The sequence below is a fragment of the Syngnathus floridae genome, chromosome 17 (genome assembly GCF_059516105.1).
Source record: "Syngnathus floridae isolate MCC-2025c chromosome 17, RoL_Sflo_1.0, whole genome shotgun sequence".
NCBI lineage: Eukaryota > Metazoa > Chordata > Actinopteri > Syngnathiformes > Syngnathidae > Syngnathus > Syngnathus floridae.
Genome location: NC_142429.1, coordinates 10,165,762 through 10,184,860, shown reverse-complemented (window position 1 = coordinate 10,184,860; position 19,099 = coordinate 10,165,762). Strand labels below are relative to the sequence as shown.

At 43.2% G+C, this 19,099-nt stretch overlaps 2 protein-coding genes across 2 annotated transcripts; one reads left to right on the top strand and one right to left on the bottom strand.

The window, feature by feature from the left end:
* The first annotated feature begins 13,480 nt into the window (after positions 1-13,480).
* s1pr5a (sphingosine-1-phosphate receptor 5a) lies at positions 13,481-17,288 on the top strand. Its single transcript, XM_088357332.1, has 2 exons — positions 13,481-13,643; positions 14,214-17,288. Exon 2 carries the CDS (start codon positions 14,442-14,444, stop codon positions 15,648-15,650), a length of 1,209 nt encoding a protein of 402 aa, XP_088213458.1. The 5' UTR covers positions 13,481-13,643; positions 14,214-14,441; the 3' UTR covers positions 15,651-17,288.
* A 40-nt stretch (positions 17,289-17,328) lies between these two features.
* spc24 (SPC24 component of NDC80 kinetochore complex) lies at positions 17,329-18,990 on the bottom strand. The gene is made up of 6 exons (XM_088357333.1): positions 18,872-18,990; positions 18,441-18,610; positions 18,133-18,274; positions 17,958-18,062; positions 17,756-17,832; positions 17,329-17,681 (listed from the first exon to the last, which is right to left on the bottom strand). The coding sequence occupies exons 2-6, from the start codon at positions 18,598-18,600 to the stop codon at positions 17,575-17,577; spliced, it is 591 nt and encodes a 196-aa protein (XP_088213459.1). The 5' UTR covers positions 18,601-18,610; positions 18,872-18,990; the 3' UTR covers positions 17,329-17,574.
* Positions 18,991-19,099: the final 109 nt, after the last annotated feature.

Genomic DNA, 19,099 nt, shown 5'->3' with positions numbered 1-19,099 from the left:
CTAACACAAACCCTAACCCTAACCACAGCAAGAGCAAGCCTAACCCTAAGCCTCAGCACAGCCAGAGCAAGCCTAAGCCTAACACAAACCCTAACCCTAACCCTAACCACAGCAAGAGCAAGCCTAACCCTAAGCCTCAGCACAGCAAAAGCAAGCCTAAGCCTAACACAAACCCTAACCCTAACCCTAACCACAGCAAGAGCAAGCCTAACCCTAAGCCTCAGCACAGCCAGAGCAAGCCTAAGCCTAACACAAACCCTAACCCTAACCACAGCAAGAGCAAGCCTAACCCTAAGCCTCAGCACAGCCAAAGCAAGCCTAAGCCTAACACAAACCCTAACCCTAACCCTAACCACAGCAAGAGCAAGCCTAACCCTAAGCCTCAGCACAGCAAAAGCAAGCCTAAGCCTAACACAAACCCTAACCCTAACCACAGCAAGGGCAAGCCTAACCCTAAGCCTCAGCACAGCAAAAGCAAGCCTAAGCCTAACACAAACCCTAACCCTAACCACAGCAAGGGCAAGCCTAACCCTAAGCCTCAGCACAGCCAGAGCAAGCCTAAGCCTAACACAAACCCTAACCCTAACCCTAACCACAGCAAGAGCAAGCCTAACCCTAAGCCTCAGCACAGCAAAAGCAAGCCTAAGCCTAACACAAACCCTAACCCTAACCCTAACCACAGCAAGAGCAAGCCTAACCCTAAGCCTCAGCACAGCCAGAGCAAGCCTAAGCCTAACACAAACCCTAACCCTAACCCTAACCACAGCAAGAGCAAGCCTAACCCTAAGCCTCAGCACAGCCAAAGCAAGCCTAAGCCTAACACAAACCCTAACCCTAACCCTAACCACAGCAAGAGCAAGCCTAACCCTAAGCCTCAGCACAGCAAAAGCAAGCCTAAGCCTAACACAAACCCTAACCCTAACCCTAACCACAGCAAGAGCAAGCCTAACCCTAAGCCTCAGCACAGCAAAAGCAAGCCTAAGCCTAACACAAACCCTAACCCTAACCCTAACCACAGCAAGAGCAAGCCTAACCCTAAGCCTCAGCACAGCCAGAGCAAGCCTAAGCCTAACACAAACCCTAACCCTAACCCTAACCACAGCAAGAGCAAGCCTAACCCTAAGCCTCAGCACAGCTAGAGCAAGCCGAAGCCTAACACAAACCCTAACCCTAACCCTAACCACAGCAAGAGCAAGCCTAACCCTAAGCCTCAGCACAGCTAGAGCAAGCCGAAGCCTAACACAAACCCTAACCCTAACCCTAACCACAGCAAGAGCAAGCCTAACCCTAAGCCTCAGCACAGCCAGAGCAAGCCTAAGCCTAACACAAACCCTAACCCTAACCCTAACCACAGCAAGAGCAAGCCTAACCCTAAGCCTCAGCACAGCAAAAGCAAGCCTAAGCCTAACACAAACCCTAACCCTAACCCTAACCACAGCAAGAGCAAGCCTAACCCTAAGCCTCAGCACAGCCAGAGCAAGCCTAAGCCTAACACAAACCCTAACCCTAACCCTAACCACAGCAAGAGCAAGCCTAACCCTAAGCCTCAGCACAGCAAAAGCAAGCCTAAGCCTAACACAAACCCTAACCCTAACCCTAACCACAGCAAGAGCAAGCCTAACCCTAAGCCTCAGCACAGCCAGAGCAAGCCGAAGCCTAACACAAACCCTAACCCTAACCCTAACCACAGCAAGAGCAAGCCTAACCCTAAGCCTCAGCACAGCTAGAGCAAGCCGAAGCCTAACACAAACCCTAACCCTAACCCTAACCACAGCAAGAGCAAGCCTAACCCTAAGCCTCAGCACAGCCAGAGCAAGCCTAAGCCTAACACAAACCCTAACCCTAACCACAGCAAGAGCAAGCCTAACCCTAAGCCTCAGCACAGCAAAAGCAAGCCTAAGCCTAACACAAACCCTAACCCTAACCCTAACCACAGCAAGAGCAAGCCTAACCCTAAGCCTCAGCACAGCCAGAGCAAGCCTAAGCCTAACACAAACCCTAACCCTAACCCTAACCACAGCAAGAGCAAGCCTAACCCTAAGCCTCAGCACAGCCAGAGCAAGCCGAAGCCTAACACAAACCCTAACCCTAACCCTAACCACAGCAAGAGCAAGCCTAACCCTAAGCCTCAGCACAGCCAGAGCAAGCCTAAGCCTAACACAAACCCTAACCCTAACCCTAACCACAGCAAGAGCAAGCCTAACCCTAAGCCTCAGCACAGCAAAAGCAAGCCTAAGCCTAACACAAACCCTAACCCTAACCACAGCAAGGGCAAGCCTAACCCTAAGCCTCAGCACAGCAAAAGCAAGCCTAAGCCTAACACAAACCCTAACCCTAACCACAGCAAGGGCAAGCCTAACCCTAAGCCTCAGCACAGCCAGAGCAAGCCTAAGCCTAACACAAACCCTAACCTTAACCCTAACCACAGCAAGAGCAAGCCTAACCCTAAGCCTCAGCACAGCCAGAGCAAGCCTAAGCCTAACACAAACCCTAACCCTAACCACAGCAAGAGCAAGCCTAACCCTAAGCCTCAGCACAGCAAAAGCAAGCCTAAGCCTAACACAAACCCTAACCCTAACCCTAACCACAGCAAGAGCAAGCCTAACCCTAAGCCTCAGCACAGCCAGAGCAAGCCTAAGCCTAACACAAACCCTAACCCTAACCCTAACCACAGCAAGAGCAAGCCTAACCCTAAGCCTCAGCACAGCCAGAGCAAGCCGAAGCCTAACACAAACCCTAACCCTAACCCTAACCACAGCAAGAGCAAGCCTAACCCTAAGCCTCAGCACAGCCAGAGCAAGCCTAAGCCTAACACAAACCCTAACCCTAACCCTAACCACAGCAAGAGCAAGCCTAACCCTAAGCCTCAGCACAGCAAAAGCAAGCCTAAGCCTAACACAAACCCTAACCCTAACCACAGCAAGGGCAAGCCTAACCCTAAGCCTCAGCACAGCAAAAGCAAGCCTAAGCCTAACACAAACCCTAACCCTAACCACAGCAAGGGCAAGCCTAACCCTAAGCCTCAGCACAGCCAGAGCAAGCCTAAGCCTAACACAAACCCTAACCTTAACCCTAACCACAGCAAGAGCAAGCCTAACCCTAAGCCTCAGCACAGCCAGAGCAAGCCTAAGCCTAACACAAACCCTAACCCTAACCACAGCAAGAGCAAGCCTAACCCTAAGCCTCAGCACAGCAAAAGCAAGCCTAAGCCTAACACAAACCCTAACCCTAACCCTAACCACAGCAAGAGCAAGCCTAACCCTAAGCCTCAGCACAGCCAGAGCAAGCCTAAGCCTAACACAAACCCTAACCCTAACCACAGCAAGAGCAAGCCTAACCCTAAGCCTCAGCACAGCAAAAGCAAGCCTAAGCCTAACACAAACCCTAACCCTAACCACAGCAAGGGCAAGCCTAACCCTAAGCCTCAGCACAGCAAAAGCAAGCCTAAGCCTAACACAAACCCTAACCCTAACCCTAACCACAGCAAGAGCAAGCCTAACCCTAAGCCTCAGCACAGCAAAAGCAAGCCTAAGCCTAACACAAACCCTAACCCTAACCACAGCAAGAGCAAGCCTAACCCTAAGCCTCAGCACAGCAAAAGCAAGCCTAAGCCTAACACAAACCCTAACCCTAACCACAGCAAGAGCAAGCCTAACCCTAAGCCTCAGCACAGCCAGAGCAAGCTCTAACCCTAATTTTAGCGCTAACTCTAAGCCTAGCTCTAACCCTAACTTTAGCTCTAACCCTAAGCCTAGCTCTAACCCTAACCCTAGCTCTAACCTTAGCTCTAATCCTAACTCTAGCTCTAACCCTAACCCTAACTTTAGCTCTAACCCTAAGCCTAGCCCTAACCCTAGCTCTGACCTTAACTCTAGTCCTAACTCTAGCTCTGACCCTAACACTAACTTTAGCTCTAAGCCTAGCTCTAACCCTAACCCTGGCTCTAACACTAAGCCTAGCTCTAACCCTAACCCTAGCTCTAACCTTAGCTCTAATCCTAACTCTAGCTCTAACCCTAACTTTAGCTCTAACCCTAAGCCTAGCTCTAACCCTAACCCTAGCTCTAACCTTAGCTCTAATCCTAACTCTAGCTCTAACCCTAACTTTAGCTCTAACTCTAAGCCTAGCTCTAACCCTAGCTCTAACCTTAGCTCTAGTCCTAACTCTAGCTCTAACCCTAACACTAACTTTAGCTCTAAGCCTAGCTCTAACCCTAACCCTAACTTTAGCTCTAACACTAAGCCTAGCTCTAACCCTAACCCTAGCTCCAATCCTAACTCTAGCTCTAACCCTAACTTTAGCTCTAACCCTAAGCCTAGCTCTAGCTCTAACCTTAGCTCTAGTCCTAACTCTAGCTCTAACCCTAACACTAACTTTAGCTCTAAGCCTAACTCTAGCTCTAACCCTAACACTAACTTTAGCACTAAGCCTAGCTCTAACCCTAACCCTAACTTTAGCTCTAACACTAAGCCTAGCTCTAACCCTAACCCTAGCTCTAACCTTAGCTCTAATACTAACTCTAGTACTAACCCTAACTTTAGCCCTAAGCCTAGCCCTAACCCTAGCGCTAACCTTAGCTCTAATCCTAACTCTAGCTCTAACGCTAACTTTAGCTCTAACTCTAAGCCTAGCTCTAACCCTAACTTTAGCTCTAACACTAAGCCTAGCCCTAACCCTAGCTCTAATCCTAACCCTAACTCTAGCTCTAACCCTAACCAGCTCTAGCACTAAGCTTTAGGGTGGTGTATAACCATATGGGGCAACACACGAACAACTGTGTTGCAAATTTTCTATGATAAAATGTTTTCACCCCACTGAGATTCGAACCCAGGTCGCTGGGGTGAGAGCCCAGAGAACTAACCACTACACTATGGAAGCCTCCCTTATTTGCTTGGAATATTTATGGTTTTATGGAGTAGCTCACAAGCGAATAGTTAGATCAGTGGTCCCCAACCATTTTTGCACCTCGGACCAGTTACGTGTCAGAAATAAGATAAATAAATAAGAAAGTGTAGTGAACGATTGGGTGAACGATTCTTTTGAACAAATCTCTTGAGTGAACCGATTCTAAAGATTCAGTTCACTTGAGAACTGGAATGCACATCACTAGTACAAACCAGTGCAGATGTAGATGGGCTTGCAGGTCGAAATAGCCGAGCGGATAATGACATGGGCTCTTGCTCGGTAAGAAGTTGGTTCGATCCCAGATCTGAGAATATGCATAAATGTGCTTTTATTGTGCAATTAACCCTTTATTTATTCTTTTTTTTTAACCTCGTGTACTGTACCTGATGAAGTGTCCATGAGGTGTACCTACACATATTGATTTTTCTGATTTCTGATTTTTATGTTTTAATTGGCGAATAAAGAAACAAGGAATAAAACACCAGACAAGTTTGAACATAAATGTTTATTAAAAATAATAATATTAAAAGTAAATTTCAAACCAGCAATCTAATGTGAAATTGCAATAGATATATCGGATAACAATATTTAGGCGTATATAGGTATACTCTAAGTGTTATACTACGATACAAGTGCTTACCAGCTCAGTGGCCGAAGAGGAGAGTGTCCGCCCTGAGATTGGGAGGTGGTGGGTTCCAACCCCTGCCGAGTCATACCAGTGACTATAACAATGGTACCCATTTCTTCCCTGCTTGGCACTCAGTGTAAGGGGTTGAAATGGGGCCCTGCTGCTGCTCACGATCATTGGGACTTTAATTTATAAAATCAAGATTACCCAAAGAGAAGCATCATCTCCCCTTCATGCAATAAAGCCGTTAGCTTGGAGAAAACGTGCATAAAAGAAGTGGTTTTAACATAAATGTTTATTAAGATTAGGGTTGATTTTTTTATATTATGTATTTTATGTGCCCTCTCAACCCGGTGGTTGGGGACCTCTGTACCAATCAATTGAACAATCAACTAAAAATATTTAATTTTCACAGTTCTAGTTAAAAGTGACAGGCAACATTGAGGTGTGATGTTTTGTGGTGTGCAAAGTAAAACACCTACTCCACCCAAAAGCAGACCTACTGGGTGAATGTATATTTTTATATAACCGAGCATAACAAAATTATGAAATCAAACCATTCTTTTAATTGCCGGGCTACTGCTTATGCCTAACGTAGCGTCAAGAAATTTACCATTCATGTTTTTTTTCTTTTCCTTTTAATTGGACTCAGGCAGATAACAACAAACAACAGCACAATTTGCTTCTTTGTTTTTTGCCATTGGCCCGGTTCACAGCGCTCTCAAGCATTTCTCACCCCGCTGCTTTTCCCGTCATTAGCCTTTCATGCTCACATTAGTGTCAGTGTCATTGTCTGTGCTCAGCGCTCCGATCATGCCAAAACTTCACTTTCGGACCTGACTGATAAAAATATGAATCCTTTTAAAACAGTGAGAAACACATGCATGTATAAACTAAAAAGTTTTCCCCTTGAAAACAGCCCTCCCTGATGCTGAAGCACTTCATTAGCCTTTCCTGTCACACTGCTTGCATTCCTGGAAGGATTCTTCAGGCTTCTTCCACAGCTCCATTGTCACTGCCAAAAAAAAGGGTCCCCTTGATGGCCCCATTGAGCTTGGGAAAGAGGTGGTGAAAGAAATCACATGGTTGGGTGAGTGGGGCGGTTGTTCCAGCACAGCAATGCTCCTCTTGGCCGGGAACCGTTGGATGCTCACGGCATTATAAGCAGCCGTGTTGTCATGGTGACAAGAGTTTTCCTTCCACAACTCTCGTTTCTTCTTGCACACTGAACAAATGCCACAGGATCTCTTTGTAAGGCATGCTAGTTGATTTCCTGTCGCTGTAGCAAGTGCTCACAAGTCAACGAAATCTGTGATACCAATCCTGGAACTTTTCTGACGGACCTCTTATTATATACTTTGAATTGCAAACCCAAGAGGGTGAAGTATTTATGGAGCAAGACAAAGATGACGAGTTCAGAGGGAAACAAAAGCTATCTGTGAGACAAGGTCTTGGGAGAATCACGACCAATGACCTTGGCACTTCATCCTTGTTCCTCCTCAGTATTCACTGCCCTCAATGGACTCCCTCCATATGTCATCCAGACATTGCTCATTGCTGCTGTCTCTTGTCAAGCAGAATACTTTAATCCTAACAACACACACATGGCAGCAGGGGTTTGGGATTCAACTGGTTGGAAGAGCAACATCTTTACAGCTGCTGCAATTCAAAGGGAAGGGAAAAAACAACCTCAGCTTCTTGTCGTTCTGGCTGAGTTCAAGCATCTGCCTTAGGTTTTTGTTTTTTTTCCAAATAAGTCTTCCTTTTCAACAAAAACCATCACATCTGATGTCGAAAACCTCATTCCGTTTCAAACCTGTAATTATCTGTTTGGTTATCAGGGGGGAAAAAATCCATCCATAAACATGTGACTCAATGGAGAGGGAGAAAGGACAGAGGGGAAGGAATTAGAGGATAATTGGATTGAATCGATGCAAGACGAGGACACCAATGAATATCAGGCAAAAAAACAAAGAATTTCGCAAGCTAATCATGATGGCAACAGCAACCATATGTTCAAACAAATTACCTTCTCCTACAGTGACACATCTTTCCATTCCTTTTTGACAGCTCATCAAAACAAACATCAGGGGCGACGCCAGTTATCAAGAAATATCAACAAATATGTAACAGAGTATGATTATTGCAAAATGGACCGATGAGGTAGCTTTTGGCTCGCTCGGAATTAAAAACCAACCCAGCAATGTTGGAGCCCCGAGGCTGAAGAAGCAAACTCCTGTTTTGGGTTTACGGTCAAATAGTTCACATAGCTTCACGTCCACTGGTGTCCCTTGTGTCCTTTAACCTGTCTATGTGTTTGGACGTGCCGCTGTTGGAGTGCTTGAAGGCAAACAGGGTCACTGACAGCAACTGGAATCCAACAACTGGTCCTAATAGATTTTCATATCCTGTCTATGTCTAGACTGCAATTTTGGTTTGGAGGCAAACCTAGATCGCTAAGTCCACATTGTCGTGATAGCAAATAACTTAAAAGAAAAGTTCGCTGCTAAAAATTAAATCACAGTTAGTCAGGATGAATTAAATTCAACAAGTCAGCTTTCACGTTGTTACACACATGTTGTGTTTCCCCTACGTGTAAACAGTGTGCGCCTGTGTGAGCATGCACATGCTTCAATTATGTGTGCTGTGTGCACATCAAGCTGAGCTGGTTTTAATAGCTTCCAGAGCTCGGGCATGTGTCAGCCAATAAAAGCACAAAGCCTACAAAACGTTGAGTAATTCACCCCGTGGATCGTCTCGTCTGGGTTATCAACACTAAGAGTGCCAAAGACAAACGACCGGTTCCGCCGGTTGTTGTAACGAGAATCGTACTTTCACACGCATTTTTCTTTTCCGATGCCTCAGTCACAGGAAATGGAAAAATCAGAGCAGCTAAACATCTTAAAATGATTTGAAACCTTGCAAGCAGAGAGGGAAAAAGCAAGCAACCCATTAATTAAAAAAAAAAATCCTTACGTCATGTATCTTCCTCTTTTAGTGACTAGAATGATTTAATCTTGTTTAAAAATAAACCATTGAAGCACAGATTTTTTTCATCCATTTGTTGATCCCTTTTTCTCTTTCTCTTGTTTATATGGGAAATAGTCAAGAAACCAGATAGCGAATAACAATACTTTTGGTTTGACTTAAGTACAGGATCAGGTTGGCTACTGGGATGGTGTGGGTAAGCCAAAATGACTGCCAGTTTCCCCTTCGTGGGCCCACGGCACATTTACTGGGAATGAAGAGGGGGGGTGGGGGGGGCTTTGCTTATGAGAGCCCCCGTGGAATAGCATACATTGTGCTTTCTTCGGAGTTTAAACAGAACATCAATAAGAGGAAGCCAAACTTGCAACTGCCGCTTTGCATATGTTTTGCTTATAAATACATTACCTCAGGATTTTTATTTTCAGCCAAATTTATTTTATGAACCTATTGCTGTTTTTCAATGAAATTGCTACTTACATGTAATGTGTTTTAAAGTAAAAAAAAAAATTGCAGCTGTGCGGAATCCCAAAATACTTTGAAAATGGTCACGGGAAATGAGTTCACCACAATCTTTGCAAAAATACTGCCAAGATGGAACCATGGGAGAACATATGGACACATGTAAGTTAAAGTTGTTGTTTTTGGGGAGAATTTCAGTTTGCATCGGTGACCATTTCCATTTTTAACCTCACCGGGGGACAATATGAAAAGTAGAATGTAAATGACATGAAAATCCCAGAGTGCAACTTTTAGAGTTGTTAAAACTGGCTTGGACGTCTGCATTCAAGACTACCTTCGTGTTAGGGTCAAAGGGCAAAATACTTGCTGAGCACCAATTTAGAAGTAAGCAAGTGATGTAGTGTAATCAGTCGAAGGAGGACTGGCTTACCCAATATGGCTTTGTTATCTTAACTTATCAGTCCTACTGTGTTTGGCTGCATTATTCTCACAAAAGCTTTCCTGATAGGAAATCTGCTCGTGTGAAATTTGCAACGATGCTACGTTTCCTAAAATGACTTTTCCGTCATTTTCCTTCATCAACTGCTTTAGTTAATGTCAATATCATTTCCTGGATTTGTATTAGGTTGTGATTGTTATACTTATCTACAGGCTCTTATTCATTAACTAACATGCTGGTGGAGGTTTCTTATCACTTTGTTGTGAAGACTGAGGGTAATTATTTCAATCTTTTGTGGGTCTGGTATTTTGAAAACAATCCAACTCAGGTGGTGTCAATTCCAGGATGCAAAGAATTTATGGCTGCAATCCCTCTGAGAAGAAAATAAGGGAGGTTGCAGAAATCTCCCAGATCTCTCCCCACTTCTCATGACCCCCTCTTCCTCCACCGCACAGTCTTTATCCTTTCCAGAATCTCCTCCCTTTGCCCGATGCAAGAACTCCCCCTTTTTTTTTTGGCCTTCAAGCCCATCTCAAAGTGCTGCTGTATGAACAAAACATGCTTTCATAAAAATTAACTTTCCAAATGTCAATCCAATGGTGAAGTGGGAGAAAAATGCATGACCAAACTAGTGAGTGACCTCGACGTGACACCTGCGTGCCTACAAACTGTAACTAGCACTATAGTCGGGTCTTATCAGACAATGCGGGACGGGGGCAAAGGTGAAAGGTTGATGGTGAAATGTTCAAATGTGAAAGAAATGTGGTTGAAGAGCTTAACGTGGATCAATACAAAGCCACTATAGAAGAAAATATGACACATGGAAAGGGGACTGACGTCACATGTTAACATTTACTCCAATGCCATTATTTGAATAAAACTATATAATGGGCTGCCTATGGTGACATGAACCTTTTTTTAAATTTTTTTTAGAATTATCATACCATTTCACTTTTATTTAAGGTGTCATTTATAAGTAAATAGACAAAAATAAAAGATTGTTGAGTCATCAGATGTGTCATTAGGTATCCGAATGAATCGATCTGTAGTATGCTAATTAGCGTCATGAGTATATTTGCATATTAAGTCTCCTGCATGTATATTTCAGCATTTTCAATGATTTTTTTCAGCTCTACAAATGTTTCCTGATCTGTAAATTTTAATATCCAGACTTTGGAATACTTTTCTGATCAATTGTATGGCATGTTATGCAAGAAGGAGTTGATATGTATCAAAACAAATGAGTCTATGTTACCTCAATGACCTTTGCCTAAATAAAACTACAAAAACACACGCTGTTGTTTAAGTTGGTTAATGCGTTTCACTTAATTGAAGGCACTTGTGGCAACTGCATCATGTTTATACGCTTCAAAGAAAAATGTTTACCATAAATGTTCCATACTGTATGTGAAGTCATTTGCTTTGAGTCTCTATATTTATCACACATACACTAAAAGATGGGATTTTTTTTTTTTTTTTTTTTAAACCAACACATTCAAATTGCTTCCAGAACTGCTGGTTGGCCAAATAAATTCTTGCTGCAGACAACTCGGCATCTTGGGGTGAGAACTAAAGAACGTTTACATTAGACATAAGGATGTTTGTGTTTTGCATATAGACACAATTCAAATATAATGAAAATTTTCCATTGAGGAAGTCATTTCCTGTGTCCTAAAATCCCCACTAACTTCAGCAACCTCCCACACCTCTTGTTAAAAATGTACTTGAGGAATTATTTATTTTTAACCCCCAATATTGTCTTATCTAGAGAGTTCCAGCCGGGTGTACATTTGTTGTATGGATTTGTAGCGCTCCAGGGAATGAATGTAAAAATGCAACGTTTTCCCATATGCTTCCTTTCTCCCCATATTAGGAACTCAAACTGAGGTCAGTGACCAACGCAGCTGCACATGAAACAGCAGCGCGGCAAACAAAAGCTGACATTGGTGCTCTATTTGCACAATTCCCATAAATGTCTGGGAGCCACTACAACACTTCGTAGGAGTTTAAATATAACTCATTGGGAGCTTTCTAGATTATGATTTTCTCTTCTTCATTGTTGCTGATTCACACTGTTGCGAGCACAGCAAAAGTGAAGACAAGGGAGAAAAAAAAGTGGAGGCTGTGTGCTGAGGTGAGGTGTGAACCTCATTTTAAGGTGTGACGTTGCATCATAAGGGTGGCCACTAACACCTTAGGCAAAAAAAAAAAAGTTCTGCACTTTCAAAGCGTGCTGTAGTGAACAGCAATCAACAAAATTCCACCACAAAGCTACAAAAAAAGTCTCTTAGAGGCATATGCTAAAACTAACAAAGGCGCCCATTTTGAATTTCCTCTCAAATTTTGATTTTAAAAGCTGCTGCACCATTGCCCACATAATCATAAAGTAAATAAATGTTTTATTCTCGCAGGAGTGTTTAGGCCTTCATAATGCGAAAAAAAAAAGCACAAAGTTCTCTCGTTTTGGCAAAACGCTGTTGCCATGACAACGTAGGGTTTCCCCAAGAAACAACGTTTGAGGTACTAAACGTGCACTTTGTACACAAGTCATAAACGGGCATCCTTTTCTGTGCGCTCACAGGAAATATATCACCAGGAGAACAGAACCGAGTGAATAAAGAGACCCCCGTCCCGCCCCGCCCTCCCCCAAGGCAAACTGGGTGTGCCTGGGTTTGTCACTCCGAGCTTGTTTGGAGCCTGAGGGCTGAAGCAGCAGTGACGGAGCACGTCCCTACTGTGGGAACCAAAACGGGCAGAGCAGCGAGTCCTGCCGCCACGTCTTTGTGTGTTAACTAATCTGAGGCCCCATACTGGGAGCTTGTCACTGTGACACAGCAGGGGGGGGTGGGCAACTGCCATCCTGCTAACAGGGCTCACGAAGACCTGGTTATCACTTGAGTTGGGGGGGTTGCATGAGTAAAAGCAGACCACCAGAACCTTAAAGTATGGACGAGGAGCAGGTGTTATTTTAAGAAACGTTTGGAAAGATACTTTATGAGGCAAAAAACTTCCAGGTGTGGAAATCTGTGGACGTCATTGTGGAGTGACGCATTCCTTCCCACTTGTGTATGAGTCAAATCCCACCAATGACCTCATGTGTGTTTCTCACAAGGATATCCCTCTCTTTTCGAGGCACAATGAGGCAGCTTCCTGTTTAGAGAAGCAGACCCTCGCTCAAACTCGCCCTCGATTTACGTAACATCCTCGTCCTTCAGGGTCTAATCGACACCAACGCTGGTGGATTTAGATGACCTTCAGAGAGCTGTGACCTTTATGATTACGCGGGGAAATATTCAGTATTACAGGAAACGAATGATTCAACGGATCTCTGTCATCCCAGCTAATGAATAGACATTATAATATTAAAGATATATCTCAGAATGTTGAACTGGGGGATACGATTCAACTCAATGGAGCTAATGACAACAATCAAAAACGAAGGTCTGGCTCACAATCACTGCTTTTGTTCATCCCAAGTTGTTTGTTGTTGTGAGGTCAGTCAGGGACTCATTTAGGGGCACAATCATGTAGGAAGCAGTTGGAAGCCCAACATTGTACTTGTGCTGCAGAGATTTAAATACATTAAAAGAATGAATAATGCCTGCTTGGTCTTTAATGAGACTATAGTCCCTTGGAACGTTGCCGTCTCTACCTAGCATGATTTGATTTACGACTGTAAAGTTGAATATCCAAGAAAAATTGTCTCAAAAATTGCTCATCTCTGTCATCCATAATTAATGATTGGATGGAGGAAGGTATGATTAGTTTGACAATTAGATTGCAAATGAGGATTTTGTTTGGTAATTTCTGATTGTATTACAATTACTCTTTCTCTGTTTTTGTGTTTTATGCATTTGCTTTTATTTTGTCTTGTTTTACTCTGATGTCTGCAGCCAAATCAGTTTTGAACTTTTTTTTAAATTACAAAAATAAAGTTTAAAGATACACTAAAATAAATATATTAAAACAGATTGATTTGATGGCGTCATTTTCTTCCCTGAAATCCATCGAGCCTGAAGCCAAACTCGAAAACATCTCTGGGAGGGAGAAGAACGAGTGAAGGACACCGTTAAGAGTAGGGACAGCCCACTCAGCGTGGACTGCTGGCCCGGGCCGTGTCATTCCCACTCACGTCGCTGTCGTGTGAGAAGCTCGTCATTTCTACCGATGCTACTTGTCAACTTTTCGCTGGAGTTTTCTAACTTTTTTTTTTCCTGCTTACAGGTGCGTGAAAACTTTTGAAAGCTGCTTTGATCGGATTTCACTTTGCGCCGTTCTTATTATTGTAGATGTAACAAATTCGATATACGCTTCGTGGTGGTACGCAGACTCTCCTCAAATAACATTTAAATATTATTCGGTTTAAATGAGATATTTTATCCAAACGTGATTACTTTATATTTTAATATCGTATAGGTTTTACCTTTTGTAATACTATACTGTTAAATTTCTAGGATTTCAGCAATTCGGTCTATTGTGTTTTAAACAAAGAAAAATCATCATAAAGCGTTATTTTTCCAATTTAGTATATTTTTGGGTTTCATTGACTCTCATTCAGTTATTTTCCCCCCCGCCCTGCATTGGCTGCTTTTGCCAGCGATTTTAATTTATTGCAGCGTGTGGTTAGCTGTCATTTTCAAATTGTGGTGGCTTTTCCCATCATGATTATTTAGTGTGAAATTACAAAAATGCAGCTCTAGATATATTTTGAAAATGAAAGCAAGAAAATATTTTTTAATGACCTTGGTAATCTTTTTCAAATTCTCTTCTTTTTCCCTCTCTTGCCCTATGCAGGTAGGCTCGCATCGCCCCCTTCTGTGCAATCCAGGAAGTGAAAAAATGTGAAACATTCTCAAACCGCAGGAAATCCTATTTGGCCGCATCAAAGGAAACACTTGCATGCCATAGTTGGACACATTTTTCCCCCCATTATAAAATTCTTTACAAAGAGGAAAACAATGCAGCACCAGAAGACGATATAACCAAGCCCACATCTGAGGATTTAATTTCCTGACTCGTAACATGTCAACAGATTCTATCCACGTTGCTTACGCTGTGGCAACTCCATCCGAGATGAGCTTCTCCCCGGCAACAGGAAACCTGCTTCGTATGTTTCGGGAGTACCAGAGTAATGCGGTCATCCTCGAGCACTACAACTTCACAGGCAAGCTGAAGGAGAACAAATACAAGGAAGGACTCAAACCGGAGGCCATTGCCTTTCTGCTGGTCTGCCTGCTTATCATTCTAGAAAATGCCGTGGTGCTCGTGGCCATCTGGAAGAACAAGAAGTTCCATGTGCCCATGTATTATTTACTGGGGAACCTGACTCTGTCCGACATGCTGGCAGGGTTCGCCTACATGGTCAACCTCATGACGTCTGGTGCCAACACATTAAGCATGACCCCTGTGTTGTGGTTCCTAAGGGAAGGGGGGGTGTTCATCATGCTGGCAGCGTCCGTCATCAGTCTCCTGGCCATCGCCATCGAGCGTCACGTTACCATGGTGAGGATGAAGCCGTACCAGGGCGACAAGCAGGGCCGAATGTTCGCCCTGATCGGGGCGAGCTGGGTGCTGTCCGTGCTGCTGGGCGTCCTACCCGTTCTGGGTTGGAACTGTATGGGTCAGCTGGACCAGTGCTCTACTGTCCTGCCGCTCTACGCCAAGAGTTACATCCTCTTCTGCGTCACGGTCTTCATCGCCATCCTCATGTCCATTGTGGTTCTCTACGTGCGCATCTTCCGCATCGTCAAGTCCAACACCCAGAGACTCGGCTCAGGCCCTCAAAGAAAAGGCCTGTGCCGGAAGTCTCAAAAGTACATGGCCCTGCTCAAGACCGTCACCATAGTCCTGGGAGTCTTCATCGCATGCTGGCTGCCGCTCTTCATCTTGCTGTTGCTCGACTTCTTCTGCCCGACCAAACAGTGTCAAGTGCTCTTCAAGGCTGACTATTTCCTGGGCATCGCCATGTTCAACTCTCTTCTCAATCCCATCATCTACACTCTGACCAGCAAGGACATGAGGAGAGCCATCCTCAGGCTACTCTGCAGTCGCTGCCTTCTAACCAAAGACGGACAAGTGAAGAAGATCGGGATGCCCTTCTTGGAATGCAGCACCAGTAAGACGGACGCTGCTGCTTCTCACAGACTGGAGGGAGTGGAGACCACCGTGTCGTCTGGGAATTTTACACCTTCAACGATAAAAGCCATCTTCCCTAAATTGTCCAAGACATGACACTGACTTTGTATGGAAGCAAAGGTTAGGAGATATGTTTTCAAAGCGAACCACGTCAGGAGTTACAAGAATGGCGTTGCACTCAACCTTTCGGGTATTGCTCAACTATGAATGTGATAGTGAGGTTCCTTTTGGTAACCAAGCAGAGTCCAGGGGAGACAGCGCTCCCGTGGCCCCCTCCGTAGCTCCGCCTGTGTTGTCCCATGACTTCAGTTCTACCCTCCTGGCACCAGACCCTGAGAGTGAGGCAAAATGTGGTCCTGCCCAGATTCAGTCTCAACAAATGTAAAACCATTGTAAGCAACTGTAACGGTCCTTGAGCCTTTCTCAAGGCCAGTGTTAACTAAACTTTCTGGTGGAATGCCATTTCATCTCACCACTGTTTACTTTTTGAACAAAAACTGAAATGGAAGAGTTCAACAGATGTTTCACATAAATTACAGCCAATTATGCTGTCCATCCAAAAGAGTGTAACCAAAGCCAGAGCATGAGATTTAGCCATATCTCCGCTCCCTGTGTAGCAGATAATGATATGTTGTTGCAAACATGGAGCATCCACACCCAATGTCTGCAGCCAAAAAACCTTGTAATTTCTGCCATCTGAGTTTTGGTCAGGAGAAATGTAGGCTAGAGCCCCCCAAGGTACAACCCTGAGACACACTGAAGACGTCATTTGGTTCTCTTGGTTGGCTTTCAGCTTTGGGGGGGTCCTTGGAACATATAGCGATGGATGACGCAAAAGAAATTAAAGCTAGACAGAAAAAAAATGGAGTGGCATGATAGTATCCTGTGGCTTAAGAGGAGCCTTGAGAACTTTGTTTGTGGAGCAAGTTCAAGTTGATGGGAGTTGCATGATTTGGATGGACAGAGCGATCTTCAGGCTGCACTGTTAACTTTTACATGTAGCAAGAAAAAAGTGAGCATTTTGTTGAGCACATGAAGAGAAAACATTTTGTAGTTCTATCTTTTGTAAATACTGTATGTAGTTACTGGTGAGCTCATCAAAAGTGTTTTTAATGTAAAATTCTTAAGTTATGTCCATTTCTATGTGTGCACTGAATAAACTATTTGTTTTGAAATGTCTACATGTTGCGCGAGTGAACGAGTCGAGCGTTGTTTTTGGAAACGAGGTTTTCAATGTGGAAAAATTGCAGTTATGTAAAAAACATGCCATGCACAATAGATGAAAATTAATGTACTAAATGTGTGTACAATATACAGTTTTGTACATCTGCTCACTAATGGTTCTTCTTTTAAAGATGTTTTAATTCCTACCTCTCTAACAGTTGTCAACATTTTCACCACCTACCACACAAAGATTGTACAATATACTCTGGTCCGTAAAAACCATGAACTCATCTGTTTAAATACTGTACATGTATTTTAGTAATATTGACAGTGTGGATACCACAAGCTCAAAGTCTGCGATATTAAAATGTTTTTTTTTTACTTACTGGTAAATGTTGTTGTGTAGCTTTATTTAAATGCATAGAACATATTGTAAAGAAAATTTGACTTCCCCTTGAGCAATGACATGTTTGCATTCATTTGACTAAAATCCAATTGGTTCTAAAATAGCAATGGTTGCACTTCTTGGATGAATAATTCAACTGAAATAAATATTAAGGAATGGCATTACAGGCTAGAGAACAATATATGAATAAATCTACTCATCTAATTGTTTTTAAATGTTTAATTGAAGGTTAGATTTGTACAAATGGAAATAAGAAAATACAAGTAAATTTATCAGTTGCATAACTGTTACTTTAAAATGATAGAAATAACCAATAAACTGCATATTATAAGGACTTAGCGACATCTAGTGGCTAAACAAGTAAATGACACCTGATTTTATTTTTCCTATTTGTGCCGCTGATGTATGTGAAGAAGAAAACTTACTTACAAGTTGCACAAACGCATTCCTCTACCATTCATCACTCACAAAACTCCATAACTGATCAGCTATGTCACTTTGAGATGTCACAGTGGTGTCGATATTGATGGGAGTTGCAACATCTGGCCCATAATGCACTGCAAGCAGAGAAACTTGGTTCTAATAAGATCCTCACTTCCATTTCCTCCAAATAGAAATCACAAGACAGTACCTCCTTTAAGGATGTGCGGCTTTGTATCATATTCCCAATCGATCCTGGTTATTAAGTAGTTCAGTTTTGCGACATATCTGTTGGGAAAAGATTAAAAAATACAATCATTGGAAGAAAAAGAAGCGCTTTGGAATATTCACATGGTATCTGAAGTGAGACTACATTACACTACCCTAGCAATGACTGAAAAGTGGACACGTACACTGCAGAAGGGATGATCTCGGTGGTGTCTTCGTCCACCTCATTCTGCAACATTGTGAGCTCGTTGTCCGGGCTCCTCAGTCGTTCCAACTCGCTCTGCAGGAACCTGAGATTGGGGTTGAGGATGCTAACAAAGATTCATTTTTCACTGCAACACGAGTCAGAAAACAGGATACTGCAATTCTGAGTCCAACATTTGATTCTTGGCAGTGAACTGCCTCAGCTGCTCGTCCAAGTTCTCCAGCTCTTTTTCCTGTAGCATCTTCTTCTTCATGTCAGTAAGACGGTGAACCACAATCTCCTCTTGCTGAGTCACATCTGAAAAAGAAAAGTAATTGTAAAAAGAGTGGACCCAAAAGTGTCTGAAGAATACATTTAAAAGACAAAATGGATGTCTGCCAACTTCATTGTGGTAGAAAGAAGCTGCAGATAGACCCAAAACTGAAAACACAGTATAGTCATAACAATTTGAATGAATGCATGCCTTTTAAAATCTGTATCACTGTCTCTTTTGTCTCCACATGTCGATCATAAAAGGTCTGCTGCTCAGCTCTCATTTGAGTTAGTATCTCAGGTTGACTGCTGGTCAAGTCCACCAGTGCATCCAGAGATTCCTGAATGTCTTGGAAGTTATTCACTAACATTTTGATGGCACTGGAAAGAAAGAAAAATAAGAGAAAGCACAATGATGGTAAATCACCGTTTCTTTGTCGTACTTTTTTTTTTTTTTTTAATTTCCGCGGATGACGACACGCCTCAAGTCAACGTCTTTTGTTATTGTTTGCATCGCCGTTGATAACCGTTACGGCGATACTTAAAAACGACAAAAATGCTGTCTTAGTGTCATACTAGTTAATGTCTTACTAGTAGACTAATTAACTTTCGAAAGATTTTAGAGTGAAATGATCGACATACCTTCGGTGTTGCTGCTCGATTCAAATAGGCGCCACTGAGCCCAGTCTTCTTTTTCGCGCAAAAAGGGAAGTCGGACCGCCTTGGTGTTTCTATACCGCCCCCTGCTGCCCAGGAGTAAGCAAATATTTGCGTGATATAATGTAAAACACAAAAAGTTAATTAACCTTTCTGTTCTCATTTCATCTCAAAGAACAAGTCGTATGGCTCAGACATGATTCTACCACTGGA